Source organism: Lepisosteus oculatus, chromosome 15 (assembly GCF_040954835.1).
Source record: "Lepisosteus oculatus isolate fLepOcu1 chromosome 15, fLepOcu1.hap2, whole genome shotgun sequence".
Lineage (NCBI taxonomy): Eukaryota > Metazoa > Chordata > Actinopteri > Semionotiformes > Lepisosteidae > Lepisosteus > Lepisosteus oculatus.
This window is the reverse complement of record NC_090710.1, coordinates 504,589-523,970: the sequence shown is the minus strand read 5'-3', so window position 1 is coordinate 523,970 and position 19,382 is coordinate 504,589. Positions and strand designations below refer to the sequence as shown.

The window sequence follows — 19,382 nt, the reverse complement described above, 5'->3', positions numbered from 1 at the left end:
TGAACCAAATTAATATGTAAAATAAAAACTTGAGGGGTGAATCAACTCTCAGGAATAGATGTTGAAATTCATGTGCACCTCAGAGATAAAGATGTCTTTCACGGATGAGGATACTTTTGGGTACTAATAGGAGACCACTACACAAAGTTGAGCATTTTTGAAAAGAGTATTAGTGATAAACTATATTAAAAAAGAGTGACCAACATTAATAATGCCAATTGGGCATTCGCTTGATAAAAGTTTGATTAATTTAAGTTTGCTATCCTGCTGTAGCAGCAACACCTCATTTTTTCCCTCAGACTAGTCTATTTCTGTTTACGTACAGGCAACCTCTTCCTGTCTTCTTCAAGGGTTTGGTCATATAGCCTCCCCAATTCTTGGGGTGGAGCAGTGGGTCTGTGGCTAAGGATCTGCACCTGTGGCTGGAAGGTTGCCGGTTCAAATCCCGCAGCCGGCAGAGGAATCCTACTCCATTGGGCCCCTGAGCAAGGCCCTTAACCCCAACTGCTCCAGGGAGCAAGCTGGGGTATGCAAAAAGACAAAATCCTAATGCAAGAAATTGTAAAGGGTTAATAAAGTGATGTGATGTTATTATTCTTCTGTGTTAGGGAACCAAAACCTCTCCTACTCTTTTTCCATCTGTGTCAGGAAACTAACAGACTCGCTCTTCACCTTTTTTTCTCACAAGCTGCAGGGACATCTGGCATCTCTTTCACTTTTCCAATTTTCTTGATTTGGGAACATATGACACATCTACATTCAATTCTAGAATTAGCAAGTTGACTCCAGGCTTAAAGGGGAACTGCAGTCCCAAATTCTTAAACTAATGATTAAATCTCAGTAACAAAATAATTAATTGAATGTATCACAAAATTTTACAAACCACAAATTAAGTACTAAACTGGATGCATTGCATCACTGCTGTGCATTTGGCTGTTCGGAATATAGTGGTCACACACAAAACAGACAATTGGATTAGCAAAGTCAGTCTGTTTCTTTTTCCAAAGGATATTCAACTAGCCTGGAGATTGGTAATAAACAGGAGCACTCCAATGTTGGTCCCATCGAAAATTTTCTCAACCAGCTTCAGCAAGATATACAACTGAATAAGTATATTTTGTGCAGCGGACATTTCACCCCTGGAATGGTCGAATATGATCTGAGTTAACAAGTAGTAATTGTCAGAAAAACCATTTCAAAGTTGACATGTTGAATTCAATTAGATTGTACTAATTCAAATCAGCTGTTCAGGCAACATCATGGGCTATGGCACAGCAAGTCCTCCAAAAAAGTCCTGCTAGAATTTTTCTTTTAGGCGAGATTTACCACAAAATAATCACCAATGTAATAGTTACCAATCTAAATTAAGGAGCACTTTTGCAAAAAGTACATTTTAGTTGTTTAGTTGCTCCTTTTTTTTTGCAATACTTAGCTAAAGTATCTAAAACATGTATATGTCAGTTTCATTAAAATATTTTAAATTGATATACTGTAGTAGCAATATTTGTCTGGCCTAAATCATGTAATAGTGCCGCTTTTACATCACCTGAAGTTTTGTTGCCTTGTTCTGAATCTCAGACAATGACTGCAATGTGGCACTAAGCAAATATTGATCTTCAACTCTTTTGTGATTTTAAGTGGAGGATGTACACTTGGTAGTTTCAATGTGGTTTAAAATGCAGTCATCACTGAGATATAAAATAGTGTTACAGTTTCCCTTTAACTAAGGCAGCAGTGAACAGTCTTTGTCTTTCTCACAGTGCCCTTTAGACACAGTCATCTCTCCAGTTTCATGCCATAGGACATTACTTTCTGCCCCCTGGTTTAGAAGTTCCTATTCCTTTAGTTCCATGTTCCCTCTTGATACCTAATGGAATATTTGGGCTGTAAACAGCATCTCCTTTCTCTTCATACAGGATTTGTCCTTTTAATCTGTTTTATGTATTCTCTAAAGCTGCTTCTGTAGTTCTTTTGCAATTTCCTTCCCAATTTCCTACAAAAATTGTACTGACATGCACAGCTAGCAGAAAGTTTCTTAAAAAGTCACACATTACCATTTACACGTTGCATCTGTATGTAACACGTTTTGCTTTTCAATAAAAAGGAACTCCATCAACATACATTTCTCTTGTATAACAACCAAAACTAACTAGAACCATGAAAGTCTGTTAGCACCATCATTAGAACTTCCTCTGACCTATATACTGCTTATACAGTAGTATAGTAAGAGGAAGAAATACCTCAAAAGTGTAATGACTTACCAGTGGGAGAGAAGCGAAGGCAGCTGACACGAATCTCAGGCTTGAAATGTCGAGAGCTCATTTCACCTGAAAGAGGAAGGAGGGGAATCACTTTCTTTTTTTAAATTTCAATATAGACTGTATTTTTGTTTTACTGTTTTTCCACACAAAGCAACAAGGTTACTGTGACAGATGGTAGGTCATCTCATACAAGAAAATAAACATGTCACCATGCTTGAGGTTTGACCAATTAAATAGGAGGATCTTGACTGCCAATGCAGACTCAAATGCCAGCCTAACAAACTGCCATGTTGTTGAAGCAGATTTCCTAGAAACTTTCTGGAGGAATTGACCAAATTATTTTAATAATCATCAACTACAAACAATTACAGCAAGATATGCTGTATGGCCCCTCTTCTTTGTCAATTTCTTGAAAATTGAACACAGATGACAACCTCTAAAACTGCACAGGAAAATTAGTCCAACTCATCATTTCTGTGCTTCACCACATGCAGAACACATTTAACATTCCTACCTTTCCTCATTCCAGGGAGTCTGAGAGGTGCCTCCCCCTCAGCTTCATCAACTACAGCTAAGCTCCCTAACTCCGTCATCGTCCGACGATCCAAGTACTCCTGCACATCAAAGCACGGAAACAAAACTGAAATATTCTCTGGTCTCTAGGGGAAATAAACGCTTACGTCATCTAGACATTACAGGTAGTACACACTTTAAGTGAATAACACAAGTGTGTAATCTGAGCTTGTTTCAGAGTTCAAACTCACAAGCACTGTGTTCAGTCTCAGTTTATGATTTACATATTAATTTATGATATAGTAATGTGTGTAACAAAAAGAAAAACTTTTGTTATTCAGCTTGATTATGGAATCAGGGAACTCTAATTGGCACGTCTAAGGCTATCCTTTAGACGGCTTCCAATTAAATAAGGAAAAGGTCCTTCAGGGCAAAACCTTTGGTATTGGTGTGATATTGTCTTTCAGATGATGAGACCTAAACAATTTACTGTAAAACTCATCTCATTACTCACAACTCATTATTATGTAATGTACAATAAAAAGCTGTGCTACTCAAAGTAAAAATACACATTATTTTCTTTTCCTTATTCATTAGGAATAAATAAAATGATGTATATTGAAAAAGAAGAACGAAACAGAAAAAAACATTAAGGATATACTGTATATAGTCAATGCCAGCTCCTGATGTACTGTCCTGCAACATAATTGGAAAAAACAAACTGAATTCACTTGCAAGTAATTTAAAAAGTCACACCTCCATTGCATCCAAGGAAAGATTCAATGAGATTTCAAACTTCTTCATGAGAACCTGCTCCTTGATGTTGTAAATGCAGACAAACTTGGACTGGCCACCAGCCAGGATGGAGAGGCCATCAGCAGAGTAGCACAGAGTAGTGAAAGACCTGGAGAAAGAAACACACTGTGCCATTGCTCTTCTGCTCCCACAGAAATTGCAGTGCCAGGATGCAAACAAATGGACAACGAGTTCAGCCACATCTACCAACTCCCTCAAGCAGAAGGAGACATTTTTACGTTTTTGACAAGACAACTGCAAAGCAAGTCTACAACCCTTTTGAATCTGCTTACAAATTACAGCATGATACTCAGCTCTCAAGAGAGCTATCAGTTTCTTTTTAAAAAGGCCTTACCATAAATTCCTATGAACTGTTATTTTCTAGGTTAACATCCTTGAATTTTACAGTATTCTATTCAGTTAAATGTAGCTTATTTATCAAGTCTTTTTCAAGTGACATTATAAATCTCATTCATGTACTCTGCTATATCAGAAACTATACAGTGAATTAATGACTCACTTGCCCTTGGCTGCCTGCTTGGCAGTGATCTTCTCCATTTCATTCCTGCCCATCTGAAGGTCATGTTTCCCACTGATGGAACCAGTCTGCACTGCATTCTGAGGGTCCCAAAATGTGATCTCACCATCCAGTGTTGCCACTGCCAGCTCTTTCCCATCTGCCCGGTATGTTGCCACCAAGACTGTAAAATAAACCACACTATATGTAACTTTGTCCACAGATGAAGAGTAGATAAATCTTACTGCTGCTCTTTCAGCTTTGATCAAATATCAATGTTTAAAAGGAGAGAACGCAAAAAGAAATATACTAATTTAAATTATAACCTTCTAGAAAGGTTTTTATTTCACGATTGTTTGAATTCAAAAGATTTATAAGAAATAGCCCCAGTGATTAAGGTCTTGAAATTTTCCTCTATGCATATCCTGAATGCATTGGCCATTGTCCAATCAATTAAATAAAAGGTCTTAAAAATACTCACTACTTTTAAATATTTTCAAAAATCGTTAGATCCAGTTAATGTTACTGAACAATGTTTCACATTAACAGCATCTGATGCAAAGATCTCCATGCAAATAGGAACCACACCAGTTATACAGGACATTTCTGACACGAATTATCCCCTACGGCAATTAATTGACTAACTTTATTTACTAAAAAGTGTCAATGTTACTAGTTACAAAAATGATCTTATTCTTATGCAGTGCTAATTTAAATACTAAATACCAAATATGTACATTCCGGTAAAAATTCCTGTAATTAATGTCAAAAGCCTACAAAGTTCATGTACACATTGACCTTGAGGCATAAAAATAATAGAAAATCCATCCATGGTGATATTTTTCCTAGCCAGACCCTGTCCTGGAAACACGGGTTGCAAGGTAGAACTAGAGCACAAGACTACTCCCGCAGCAAAGGAACACCAGCCCACTGAAGGAAAGTGAATAAATTACTTAAATAAAATTATTTTTAGACTGCTGATTAAATAATTTTGTTGAATTATTATCATATGAATTATTACAGCACACCTGTTATACATTACAATAAACAAGGAAGTAGTGATCCATCTGGATAGATGTTATTATAAGCAACAAGTATGGAGCAGAATATTTACAGGCTAAATGCTTGAAGGAAGAAAACTAGAGGACAACACTTAAAATGAAGGACTGAGAAATTGTAAATTACACTGAAGAAATGCTTCACAGTTCTTTGGAGCATCGACGTTTCCTTTCTTTCTCTACACTTTTACTTTGGTAAAGGTTGGTCTTGATATCAGCTCTCCATAAAACATGTCATCACCCTTCTGGCTAATCATTTTAATTATCAGCCAATTATGAACCACAGTGGAAGTAATTTCATGTACTGGAACTGGCTAACTCAGCATTAGTGAGATGTTTACAGAAAAATAGTTTGCTTATATACAAGCCTCTCCTATATATTAGGTAGCATTTCAACATACACCATAACAGTGATTCACAAAATATGGTAAATGCAAACAATGAGTTTATGCTGAAGAAAACTAAAAAGTCAGAACACTCCCAAAATAGGCAACAATCCAAAAGGGCTGTACCAGCTTATTAGAAAAACTTTGGGGAGCTGTGTGGATCACAGATTTCATGTAGCTATTGCCTCAAGGATATGCAACCAAATATCAACTTGAACAGTAGTCTGAAAGTTACTAAGCTGAAAATCATCACTGGGCCACACTCAAAAAAACAAGACCAACATTTTACAAAAAAGAAAATAAAAGGCTGAGAACACTTGAGAAGGAATTTGCTATAAAAAGATGAACTTATTAACTTAAATGAACTTGCTGTACTTTGTGATCTGACATAGGAATCAGTGAACATTAATATTCCCTGTCTCCCTGTGTAATATTTTACACATTATTACATTTATATGCAAAAATTAAATGTTAGATCAAGGTTAGATCAAAACATCCAACGGGAAGACTTGACTTTAGAAGACCTGCCTGAGGTCAATACAATCTGCTAAGAAAAGTAAGAAAAAAGCTTTCTCTCTCTCCCATGTCAGGACCCTCCCAGCACCAAGAAGCTGCTACAGAAAGATAGATAGATAGATAATTTATTGATCCCATGAGGGAAATTGCAGTGCAACAGCCGCTTAACACACACAACACAGCCACATTGTAACGAATTATATAATAATAGTACAATACATACAATACAATACAAGAGTTACTCACAGTCCGGACACACAAAGAACAAACTAGAACAGAACAGTACACAGAAAAATCGTATCACATATATGAATATATAGATGGAAATATAGATATGGATGTAAATACTGTGAGTAACTCTTGTATTGTATTGTATGTATTGTACTATTTTTATATAATTCGTTACACTGTGGCTTATGGCAGAAGTTGTCCATGATGGCCTCTAGTTTGGACATCATTCTCCTCTCAGCCACTACCTCCAAGGGGTCCAGGTCAGACCCAATGACAGAGGCTTGCTCTCCTGATGAGCTTGTTCAGCCTTTTAGAATCCACTGCTCTAATCCCAGAGCCCCAGCACACCACTGCGTAGAAAATGGCACTCGCTACCACCGACTGATAGAACATATGTAGCATCTTACTACACACATTGAAGGACCTGAGCCTCTTCAAGAAGTAAAGTCGGCTCTGACCCTTCTTGTAAATGGCCTCGATGTTCTTAGACCATTCCAGTCTATCGTCGATGTGCACTATCGTCGATGTGCACGCCACTCCCATGGATGTAGACAGAGTTCTTTTTATAAGTGCAAAACTTAAACTCACCAAGGTCGTCTGGACAACAGATCTTTGAGCTGTAAATTTTGTTATTCACATCACAATTCGAAAGGTGAACAATTATTCTACATGCATTTTTGATGTTTTGTCCATGATAGTAAATGTATATTTATTTGTGTCTGAAAATATAAAAAATGTGATTTAGTTCTATGAGACTCATAAAACCTACAAGCTAGACTGTAGGTTTACAGTCTATGTGTATTTAAGATAAGATCACTTTATTGGCCATATACAATTTCTTGTATTAGGAATTTGTCTTTTCGCATACACCAACTTGCTCTCCACGAGACACACAGACAGGGAGAGAAGCTTGGGATCAGAGCACAAGGTAAGACATTTATACAGTGCCCCTGGAGCAGGTGGGGTTAAGGACCTTGCTAAGGTGCAAGGATTCCTCCGCCGGCCGTGGGAAACAAACTGGCAACTTTCCAGCCACAGAGCCACCACACCTATAATAATAACTGAAGTTATTAATTCTGATCTTTGTAATCCCTTAACAAAAAACAGCAGATTGTTTCACAGGTACAGATCTACTATGCTGTTTGTTATACATGTTTTGTTTATATCAATGTTTGGTACATTGCTTATCTGGAATCTGTGTGAGGCTATAAATTATAATGTTGGGTTGGTTCCTAAAAGTTGTACTTTCACAATTTAAAATGTCTAATTGTTACTGCAAATTAAAACCCCAAACCTCCTACATAGGTAATATAAGGACATGCCTTTTACAACTGTAAAAACTAAATAAACAGTTCTCTTGAACGCCAGTTCTCTTTGTCCGTCCACCTTACCATCAGAGGTTAGCTGCAATGTTTCTTTAGTCTTCCAGCTGTCACACATGTCCCACAGCTTTACAGTTTTATCCCAGGAGGTGCTGGCTAGGATGGACTGTACAGGGTTAAAACACAAACTGCTGATAGGTCCTTCATGTCCTGCCAGAACCTGTGAACAACAAATATTGGAAAATAACCATTTTACACACTGGTAGGCAATGCATACTGAAAATTGTGTATGATATGAAATTTAACAATAAAAGACATTGTTTATAATTATGTCTGACTACTCCCTTATCAAAAAAGGTGATTTGTTTTTTCAATGAGAAATGTAACATTTAATAACTTAATATCAACCAACCCAATAATAACTGCTGATTGCTATTTCTAGAAAACTAACAGGGAACAGAAGCCACTCCAGCACTGCAGCTTGTTCTGTTTTTTTTTTAAGATTTGGAACCAGGAATTATCTAATTTTACATGTAATTTGAAATTGTCAACAGGCACAAATACAGAACAGGGTAGATAAAGACTTCATGTTCTGTCTCGCATACCCAACTGGGTATTTGCCTTTTGACACACTGTTCATGTTCAATAGAGTCTTACAGGTGAATTTGTACTGACTGGAGGAATGGTGTTTCTCACTGTGCACAGCACAGAGAAATCCCAGTCCAGTTAATGGCAGAGACCAGGTTTGAACTGGAGATATCTGGACTACATAACTGGCAGGTGACAGGGAATGTTTCATTGAAAACAATAAAGGAACACATTTCAGTCTTGTCACAGATTAAATGGTGGAAACTGAGACATCTGGGTGTTTATGTTAAAGATGCAATTAGAGAATGCAGAGACACCACCTTCAGTGTCAGGTTTAGTATGGACATAGACCTGGGTATCATTAGTATAGTAATAATAAATCAGACAAAGTAATTTTAATAGCTAACCAAGTGGGAACACGGGAGCTGTAGGAGGACCACTATTGAGCCCTGAGGAACACCCAACTCGATAACACTCAATTAACCTAATTCCAAAACTGAAAACCCTAAGAAAGACAAACTGTTGAATCATTTAAAAGAAAATTCCAAACTCTAGTCAGAAACTCCAAACACAGGTTACAATACAAAAAAGCAAGGTGACATGGTTAAACTCAAACTGCTTATAGGTCCTTCATGTCCTACAGTGTCAAAAAAGCACTGTGATCTGGGAGAATAAGGATAGACAGAGAACCAGAATCAGAAGCCATAAGATTGTTAGTGACTTTAACCAGGGCAAAGGGCAGAAAAACAGGACTTAAATAAAATAGCTGGAATGCAATAATAAACAAGTGGTATATTTTATACATAATGTAGTTCAGGTTGGTAGCTTCATCAGCATGCGTAGGCTGCAAAGGAAAAAGTAATAGATTTATTCCATGCGGAAAAGAGAAGAAAGAAAACAACTTTTCAGCCGTGGAACCTTCTTCAGGAGCCATCTTCAGGGTTTTATACATGATGCAAATTTACTAAGGTAAACTGAGGTAAAGTGAGAAAGAAGGGAAACAGTAAAACTACGCATGCAGGGAGGAGGCATAGTACTAACATGTGGTGGAAAGAATGTGATGCCAGATGTGGTCAATCTTGAAAGTAAAAAAAAACTGTAGTTGGGAAAAGGCAGATTATGTAATAGGGCAGTTAGGCTTAAGCAGTCTAATGATGGTGGACAACAGGTATCTAGTAGTATACTACACCTGAAGAAGGCTCCACGGTCAAAAAGTTTTTTCTTTCTTCTTTTTTTCAGCATGGAATAAACCTATTACTTGTTCCTTTGCAGCCTACACATGCTGACACAGCTACCCACCTGAACTATCTAGTAGGATAGTTAAGGGTGTTCTCAATGATATGGGATATGTAGCAGTAATATCTTTATTATTATATAATTATATAATAATTATTAGTATTAATAATAATAAGAATAAAGTGTTTTTCTTGATATTCAAAGTCCTTTACAGGTAAAGGGAACTCCCCCCCACCACCTACAGTCTTGTGAAAAAGAAAGTATACCCTCTTTAAATTCAAAGGTTTTACATATCAGAGCATAAATAACAATCGTCTGGTCCTCACCAACTTGTATAATTAGACAAATCTAGCCTCAGATGAACAAAACATAACAGATTTCACTACAGATGCAGCCATTCAAAGTGCGCGGCACAAACACGTACCGCAGGCATTTGGCAATGTCATAACGCGTATAACGCGTCTTACCACGCGATTGGTTGGCCAAAATGACCGACAGGGGCACTCGTGGTGCGTTGGTCGGTCGTGGAAAGATTTTAATGTCTTTACTGTGCACGTTTTAGTATTAAATATTTATATGGAATTTTACCACTGAAGGGAAATTTTAGTAGCTTAAAGAGAATAGGAGCATAACGCATGTGAAGGTCATAAACTATATTAATTTCGGAACATAAACATACAGTATTATGTAAACTGTATATGGCTGGTCTCGGTACTTTAATGAAAAAATACACACCAGTATTCCATTGCTCCCTAAACATTTTAAGCATCCAAGTCTTAACTAACATTTGAAATAACATGTGTATACAGTACTCTGTGAGAAAAGTTTTAAGCTTTTCTGCGAAGACGCTCGATACCGGAGTAAACAAGCATACGTTTAGAATTTGATTAATAGGGAATATAATATGGAATCGCGTATCTAAAGAAATTAATAACTATATCATTATATTCATGTACTGCAACACTTGCAGGACAAAAAGATAAACATTTTTCCAAATGCTACTCAGCTGGCAATTTTTTTCACTTGTATAAACTAATGACACGAAATAAGCTCTCTCTCAAGACTCCTTAGGGTTGAACAAAGAAAATCTCCCTCCTTTTTAAGTTTGGGCCACACTAACTGCTATTACATCTGAAAATGATATTCACATGGAATCAACAACACGCTGTTGCTGTTCCTGAGATGCTAATTGTAGCAACAGGTACGGAGTGTAAGGTCTTTAAAGGTGTGGTGCAGTGTACTATATATACTGAACCTGAATTAAACCAACTGAAGGAAAAAAGGAAATGGAAAAAAAGGCACTGCACCACAATGCTTGCCAGCTACAGTACTATATATACAGATATTACTCTAAGCTTATAACCATTATAGTTACACATCATCTTCAAGAGGTGAGAAAGGTCAGGGCAGTGCAACACTGAGACTTGATCTATAATAGTCTGGAAAGCAGTAGGGTACTGATCCATCCTCTAATCTGTGTCTGGGTTACCTTTTGTAGCGAGTTCAATGACAGGGGCCCAGTGGTGGTGATGTAATTAATAAATCTTTAATAACCAGTGAACTCCAGGAAACACTCAATGTCCTTTTTGAACTTTGGAGGACAGTGGCTTCTTGAAATGTTAAGCATCATCAGGGCTTAAGGTAGAGACAACCACCTGAGATTCCCCTGTGAGGTGGGGTCTTGCCCAATGAGACTCACAGATCAAGAGAAATGCTTCAGGGAAAGTCTTCTAGATCCACTGGGAGATGATCAACCCTGCTTATGCTCTGCTCCCACACCCAAGCTGCTTGCCATTTCTACTGAGTTGTGTATTTCCAGCATTATGCAATTCCAGTGTTGCACCCCAAGAGTTATCAGGTAACCTACAGGCAACCCTTTCTCATGTCATCATGATTTTGAACATTCATGAAAAAGTTACCAGCGAAGAATAAGGCAGAGGAAACACCCAGCACGAACAAAAGTGTGGAAACTGAGAGAAAACAAAGTAGATTTCAACAGGCTGGTGAGAGAAATGAAAAACAACACAGAGGAAACAGAGGAGCCTTCAGTTGAAAAAGAAATATAAATATAAATATAAGAGACTAAAGAAGGTAGCAAAAAGAAGTGTAGCAAGAGCAAAGGAAAGAGCCTGGAAAGAATGGTATGAGAAACTTGAAACAAAGGAAGGAGAGGACCAAATCTACAAGATTGCTAAACAGAGCGAGACAGAAAAAAAGATATTATCCGGGTGGCAGTACTCAAGGATGGAGAAGGCAGAGTCTTGATTAAAGAAGAACAGATCAAGCAAAGATGGCTGGAGTACTTCAAAAATCTGTTAAATGTAGAAAATGAGAGGGAGAACCTAGTGGAGGCAGACGTAGTGTGTGGACCAATCCAAGAAATTTCAGTAAAGGAAGTGACAGAAGCTATCAAAGAGATGAAAGTGGGCAAAGCAACTGGACCATCAGGAATAGCAGCAGAACACTTTAAGAACCTCGATGAAGAGGGAATTCAGTGGCTGACGAGATTGCTAAACAATACTGCAAAGGAAGAGAGAATTCCAGAAGAATGGACAAAAAGCAGTATGGTGACTATCTACAAGGAGAAAGGAGACCCAATGGAGTGTAAAAACTATAGAGGAATAAAACTTCTGGAACATGGATTGAAAATCCTGGAAATAATTCTGGACAAGAGACTCAGGAAGATAGTCAGGATCCACAACTCACAATTTGGATTCTCAGCGGGGAAAAGCACAACAGATGCCATTTTTGTGATGAGACAGTTACAGGAGAAGACACTAGAGAAAGGGAAAAAGCTGTATGTGGCCTTTCTGGACTTGGAGAAGGCATATGACCGTGTGCCCAGAGAGGTGGTGTATTGGTGCTTGAGGAAGAAAGGAGTACCAGAAAGCATGGTGAAGTTAGTTCAAGCAACCTATAGAGATGCAACTACGAAGATGATAACACAACGGGGAGAGACAAAAGAGTTTGAAATCACAGTTGGAGTACACCAAGGATCAGCACTAAGTCCTTTCCTTTTCATAAACATTATTGACACACTGACAGGAGGTAAGAACAGATGTGCCTTGGGAACTCATCTTTGCTGATGATGTGGCACTGATGGCAGATTCAAAAGTAGAACTACAGGAGAAAGTGTTCAAATGGCAGAGGAGTCTGGAAAAGGGTGGACTGAAAATGAATGCAGAAAAATCTGAAATAATGGTAATGGAGAGAAGAGGAGATGACCAATGTTGAGGAGACAAATGGAGGAAAACTGAAACAAGTTGATGGCTTTAAATACCTTGGATCAAAACTGGTAAAGGGAGGAGAAACACTGGAGGCAGTAAAACAAAGAGTGAAAGCTGGATGTAACAAGTGGAGAGAAATAACTGGAATAATCTGTGACAGGAAAATTCCTAGAAAGTTAAAGTGCAAAATGTACAAGACTGTGATTAGACCTGTACTACTATATGGAGCTGAATGCTTGGCAGTTGGAAAGAGGGAAGAGAACTTGATGAGAAGAACTGAAATGAGGATGTTGAGATGGATTCTGCAGATTTCAATGAAGGATAAGATTAGAAATGAAGAAATCCGTAGACGATGTAGGGTGGTGGATGTGGTTGAGAAGATGCGAGAGGCGAGCTTATGGTGGTATGGACATATCATGAGGAGGGACGTTGAGGAAGTAACAAAGAGGGTAATGGAATTTGAGGTGGAAGGTAACAGAGGAAGAGGCAGGCCTAGAAAGAGATGGATAGATTGTGTGAGAAAAGATATGGAGGTATGTAAAGTGAGTGAGGAAGATGTGCTCGACAGAGACAAGTGGAGAAGAGCAACCAAAGCAGCTGACCCCAGGACAGTCTGGGACTAAGGCTGTGAAAAAGAAGAAGACGATGAAAAAGTTACCAGCAGTGGATATGTGACCTAAAAACATCCATATAGCTTTATTAGTTCAGGTGGGTAGCTGCATCAGCATGCGTAGGCTGCAAAGGAACAAGTAATAGGTTTATTCCATGCTGAAAAAAAGAAGAAAGAGAACAACGTTTCGGCCGTGGCGCAACTTTCAATGAAATTCACTGCCTGACTGAGGGACCTTACGGAGATGGGTGCATTTATTCTGAAATCATGTAAACCAGTATTGTTACACACAGACAGAAGCCACTAAACTAACTGTTATTTTTGTGCACCTGAATTCAATTAGTTTTGACAAGATTCAGAGGGAAAGATGGTGATAAGTACTAATTGTTATTAAAAAATGACTTAAATTCAAACATGTTGTGATGTTTAGAAATATAAAAAAGTCAATGAATTGTCCATAATATTACTATTTTATTTTTTCAAAGAAATGTTTGTTAAAAGAAAATTTGTGGCGCTAGCTGGATTTGAACAGCCAACCTCTTGCTTATAAGTCAGGCACTTAAACCATCACGCCACTCGCACGGTCACATGATGAGTGGTGAAACAGCCCTATACATTGTTTGTGTACAGTATATACAGTACTACTGTTTGTGTTGCAGTACATGAATATAATTGTATCGTTATTAATTTCTTTAGATACGCGATTCCATATTATATTCCCTATTAATCAAATTCTAAAAGTATGCTTGTTTACTCCGGTATCGAGCGTCTTCTCAGAAAAGCTTAAAACTACCACTTTTCTCACAGAGTACTGTATACACATGTTATTTCACATGTTAGTTAAAGACTTTGATGCTTAAAATGTTTAGGGAGAAATGGAATACTGGTGTGTAACAGCCATATACAGTTTACATAATACTGTATGTTTATGTTCCAAAATTAATATTGTTTATGACCTTCACATGCGTTATGCTCCTATTCTTTTTATGCTACTAAAATTTCCCTTCAGTGGTAAAATTCCATATAAATATTCAATTCTAAAACGTGCACAGTAAAGACATTACATATACATATACAGTACAGTTTACATACAGTAATATGTTTATGTTCCTAAATCAATATCTTTTATGAGCATGTGAAAGGTGTGGTGAATCTGAGATTCTCAAAAATTACTGTACTTTGCATGATTGGAAACAAATGCGTGATTGGATCAATGAAATGCTGTGGTGTTACTTTTTGTTAATGAAAAAATAGAAGTATTTTCGTTTACAAAGACGGTCAATGAAAAAATAAAATCTTTTCGTTTTAAAGATTGTTACAAAGAATGTGGACCAGGATAATACTTTGAGTTTACAGCTTGTCCAATGTCATTCATTATTAATACTATTAGTAATATCTTCGGTAAAGACTTTGATGGCGACAGCTCAAACGCTGTACATGAGAGGTTGAGCTTGATTAGCTCCACCTTACAGAAATTCCGCATACTATTATTTTACAAATGGTACCATGCGGTATTATGCGAGAATATACGGTATTATAAGGTAACGTGAGTTATACTACGACAAGCGCACCGCGTTTTAATGCGGTATCGCCCGCTTGTTTTGAATGGCTGCATATGTATATCATTATTTATTCAACAAAAAGTAAGCCAAAATGCAGAAAGCATGTGGGGAAAAATTAAGTACACCCTTACTGTTTCCATAGGAATTAAGGTAATTAGCAGCCAGGTGCTGCTAATTACAGTATCTGCACTTGATTAGTTGATCATCAGGAAGTGTGACCAGTTCGGTGGTCTGGAGCATTCAGCCATTCAGGTGTGTGTTAACACCATGCCAAGGAGAAAAGACATCAGCAATGAACTCAGAGAAGCAACTGTTGCTGCTCATCAGTCTGGGAAGGGTTATAAGACCATTCCCAAACAATTTGAAATTCTACAGTGAGAATGGTGGAACGGCTTAGGTTTGCAAAGTTGCATTTGAAAAAACTACAAGATGTCTTTTGGACAGACAAGACCAAAGTGGAGATGTTTGGTCATTATGCACAACGCCATGTTTAGTGATAACCAAAGAGCGTATCACCACAAACACCTCATACCAACTGTCAAGCATGGGGGTGGAGTGGTGATGATTTGGGCTTGTTTTGCAGCCAGAGGACCAGGGCACATTGCAGTCATCAAGTCGATCATGAACTCATCTTTATACCAAACTACTCTAGAGACAAATGTGAGGCCATCTGTTCGACAGCTAAAGCTTTGTCAAAACTGGGTCATGCAACAGGACAATTATCCCAAGCCCACCAGCCATTCTACAACTGAATGGCTAAAAAAAGAAAAGAATCAAGTTGTTGGAATGGCCAAGTCAAAGTCCAGACTTCAACCCCATTGAGATGCTGTGGCGGGACCATAAGAGAGCTGTGCATAAATGCCCTCAAACATCAATGAACTGAAGCAAAGTGAGCCACAATTCCTCCAAAACGATGTGAGAGACTGATAAACTTACAGAAAACGATTACTTCAATTTATTGCTGCTAAAGATGGTTCTACAAGCTACTGAATCATGGGGTGCATTTAGTTTTCTTCTGCATGTTGGCTTACTTTTTGTTAAATAATGAGGTGTTGTTTGTCCTGATATATAAAACCATAGAATTGAAAGAGGGTGTTCCTTTTCTTTTTCACATGACTGTATGTATAGCATCCACCTGATCCACCTAAGTGAACACAATACACTTACCACTCATCTAGTGCCAGTGGGAAGGAGAACAGAGTGATGAAGCCAATTCATAGATGGGGATTACTAGTAGGCCATGATTGGTAAAGGTCAGAGGGAAATTTGGATAGGACATTGGGGCTAACACCCCTGCTCTTTTCAAGAAATGCCCTTGGATTTTTGATGAGTCAGGACCTCAATTCTGTGTCATCCAAAGGATGGTGCCATTTTTACAGTATAGTGTCCCCATCACTATACTGGGGCATTAAGACACACACAGACTGCTGAGTGAGCACTCTCTACTGGTCTCACCAATACCTCTTAAAGCAGCAACTTGTAGGTCTCCCATATGCTTAACTTCAGTGGGTTGCAGTTGTGAGTTGCAAGGTGCTGCTGAGAAGCAGATGGATGTAGCAGTAATCAGGTGTCCCCTTCAAGACTGAAGAAGATGCAACACAGAAAAGTACTCTTCTCCAGAGTTAAACTATTATTCCACGCATGTTTGTTAAAGTTTACTTTATTAAAGTAAATGAAAATTGACTTATCATTGTGAACATGAATGTGATTAACTACATGAAACTGATATGACCTATAAGGTAGACAGTAACAGTATTTTTATTTAAATGTTATCATTTTACTTTATAGTGTTATATTTAACATAACACAATGCATAAACCTAGTATTTTATTGGGTTCTTATTGTGTGTCACCTATAACATAAAAATAACACAAATTGCCCAGGCTAAATGTCATTCTCAATACACATTTTGTGATGTTTATGTCCCATGACTGTTACCTCCCTGTTTTTATTCAAGTTGAGAGCAAAGGCAGAAAAATCATCAGATTTTTGTGTTAAAAAAGTTTTCAAAAGTTTTTGTTTATTCTATTTGGAATTGGAGCTTCATATTACTGAGGAAAGTGGTCTTCTTTGGTAGGAAAATAACTTATAGTAGTTGTTTTGTTGTCGTGTTTATTGTTATGGTTTATTTTAGTTGTCTTGTTTATTGTATTTGTGTGTTTTAATTGGTGGATTTTGGTATTGTTTTATATAATTATTTATTATTGGGTATGATCTAAATTCCACACACCTTTTTAAACCTACTGATCACATCTCACAAGCTGTCTGATGACTTTATTTCTCCCATATGATATAAGATGAGTTGGCTCGTATATTTATTAAAGTGCAATCCTATATCAAGTTTTTTTCTTGCTACTTACTTCCAGTAGCCGTCCCGTCTGCATTGACCACACAAACACTTCAAAGGAATCCTGGGATCCCGAACTCACAATCTCCCCACTGCTGTCCAATGCCAAGCAGGAGAACTGGGTAGGCCGAGGTGAAGTGAATGTACGGAAATTACGGTATCTGTCAAGTAACAGGTATAAATTTACCTTAGTTTCTCAGTAATTCTTGCATCCATAAGAAAATGCCAACAAAATGGAATGGCCAAATAGTCTTATCTCTGGTTTTAACAGGAGATTCTAAATTAATGTATTAAAATTATACCCCTTTTCTAATCAGTTATCTTAAGTCAGTGAAAGTGAGTGTTATTACAGGGTCATTTATCTTTTGTTTGCATTCATTCTGTGGTAATGTTATGGATTATATGAGCCGCAGGAGAGAAGAGAAAATTAGGTTTAGGAACATTCAGGACAGGAATGATGGAATCATGGGCTCATTAAGAACATAGGAATGTACAAATGAGAGTAGGCCATTTGTTTCCATGTGCTTAAGTCCCTTAAGCAACTGTTAACCATTGTCAAAGGTCAAATTGTCTCCTCACATTGATTACTTCTATTATGATCCATGAAGTTTCACTGAAATAAGGAGACTTATTTTTATTCTAATGAAATGACTAAATATAAGAAGAGTGATTTAAGGACACAACTGACTGGTGTGCCAAGTATTTTGATTCACAGATGCTTAAGGGGTATCAATAATAGGGGTAAACATACAGGGGGCTTATTTAGTAAGTTGACCTATTCAGAGAATTCTCATGAAAACTACACAACACGAAAGAAAGAAACTTGATATATATTAAAACTGGACAATGGAACCATCCTCCTGTGGACAATAATATTACACAATAAAAGATGCTTTATTTAAGTGTGAAACTTGTACCTGTGCAGATCGAATGCTCTGACAGTGCCATCCAGCGAAGCGCTTACTATCACAAAGCCACTAGAAGCAAATGCCACCTCTGTGACACTGCTGGTGTGCTCAGTGAACGTCACAAAACAGAAGCCACTGTTCGTATTCCACACTTTCACCTGCAACAGACAAAAAGGTATAACCCCACACTGGAAGAAGATGTCATGTTGCTTTTAAGGGTTACCTTGCTTCTGTTTTTTCTGAACACCCATTTGCCATACACTTTAATACAGTCCTCCCCCATTAATAAAAAATTAACTCTTAAAATGGCGCACAAAACATGGTGTCATGCATAACACGGGATTCAGCTATGCTGAATTAATATATGTTAATCCAGTGGTCCTCTACCTTTTTATCAACTGGGCCACAATCGTGGTTAAAAGCAAGTCTCACGGGCTGCATATATTCATCACTACTAGGCCTACCTTATCTGCGTGCATAATAGCTATTATAATATTAGATTATAATATTATAACATGAATAGTAATATATATTATATATGATAATAATATGAATAGCAATATATAATAGTAATTATATTAGTAGTAATTTATAATATTATAATAGCTATTAACCATGTATATGTATGAGCAAAGTGCTTCTGAAGTTGCACAGCTGATGAAGGACATCTGTCCGAAACGTCCTGTTTCTCAAGAAACCTTGTGTACTACACCACTTTTCCAACCTCTCTCTCTCTATCACCATCACTGAATGCTTTGCCATGTTTAGCAAGTAGCCATGAAATTTTGAACGTGGCTAACGTCACCACCTGGGACACTAGTAGCTTGCATGATTTTCTGCTTGGCAATAGCAGTTTTGTTTTTAGATGACTTATCTTTAGATCTGTCACTTGAATCACGTGGGTACTGCTTGTCAAAAGTCTTGTAAGTAGTATCAAAATGTCTTTTTACACTGTACGCTTTGCAAGCGCTAATAATTTTACTATGAAGCAAATAGAAAGGCTGCCCATCTATCAATCTTGGCACATTTGCTCCTCCATTCTTCCAGGACTTTCCTATCCTCATCGTTGATGCTCCGACTCTTTTTTCTGTTTGCACGTTTTGTTGTCTGTATTTGTTTCGTTTACATTTTCTTCCTCTGGCCCATGTATTTTTCACCTCTTACAACAAACTTATCCATTTATCTTTCTTTTTTTATACAAACTAACAGGCTACTAGGCTAGGCAACCCTGCTGTGAGTGGGCTATTGTTTGTGCTCAGACGAATGACAGGTACGACGGTGAAGGCAATATGAAAGTGTGTTCTT

At 37.6% G+C, this 19,382-nt stretch overlaps 1 protein-coding gene across 1 annotated transcript in view; it reads right to left on the bottom strand.

Annotated features, from left to right (window-relative positions):
* pwp2h (PWP2 small subunit processome component) overlaps positions 1–19,382 on the bottom strand; it is a 54,965-nt gene that overhangs the window by 8,282 nt on the left and 27,301 nt on the right. The window contains exons 11-17 of the mRNA XM_015363589.2: positions 18,087–18,235; positions 17,183–17,330; positions 7,669–7,819; positions 4,090–4,270; positions 3,531–3,678; positions 2,776–2,875; positions 2,262–2,327 (exon numbers count right to left, since the gene is read on the bottom strand). Of these exons, the coding sequence (XP_015219075.2) occupies positions 2,262–2,327; positions 2,776–2,875; positions 3,531–3,678; positions 4,090–4,270; positions 7,669–7,819; positions 17,183–17,330; positions 18,087–18,235 (943 nt within the window). The remainder of the gene's footprint in view (positions 1–2,261; positions 2,328–2,775; positions 2,876–3,530; positions 3,679–4,089; positions 4,271–7,668; positions 7,820–17,182; positions 17,331–18,086; positions 18,236–19,382) is intronic.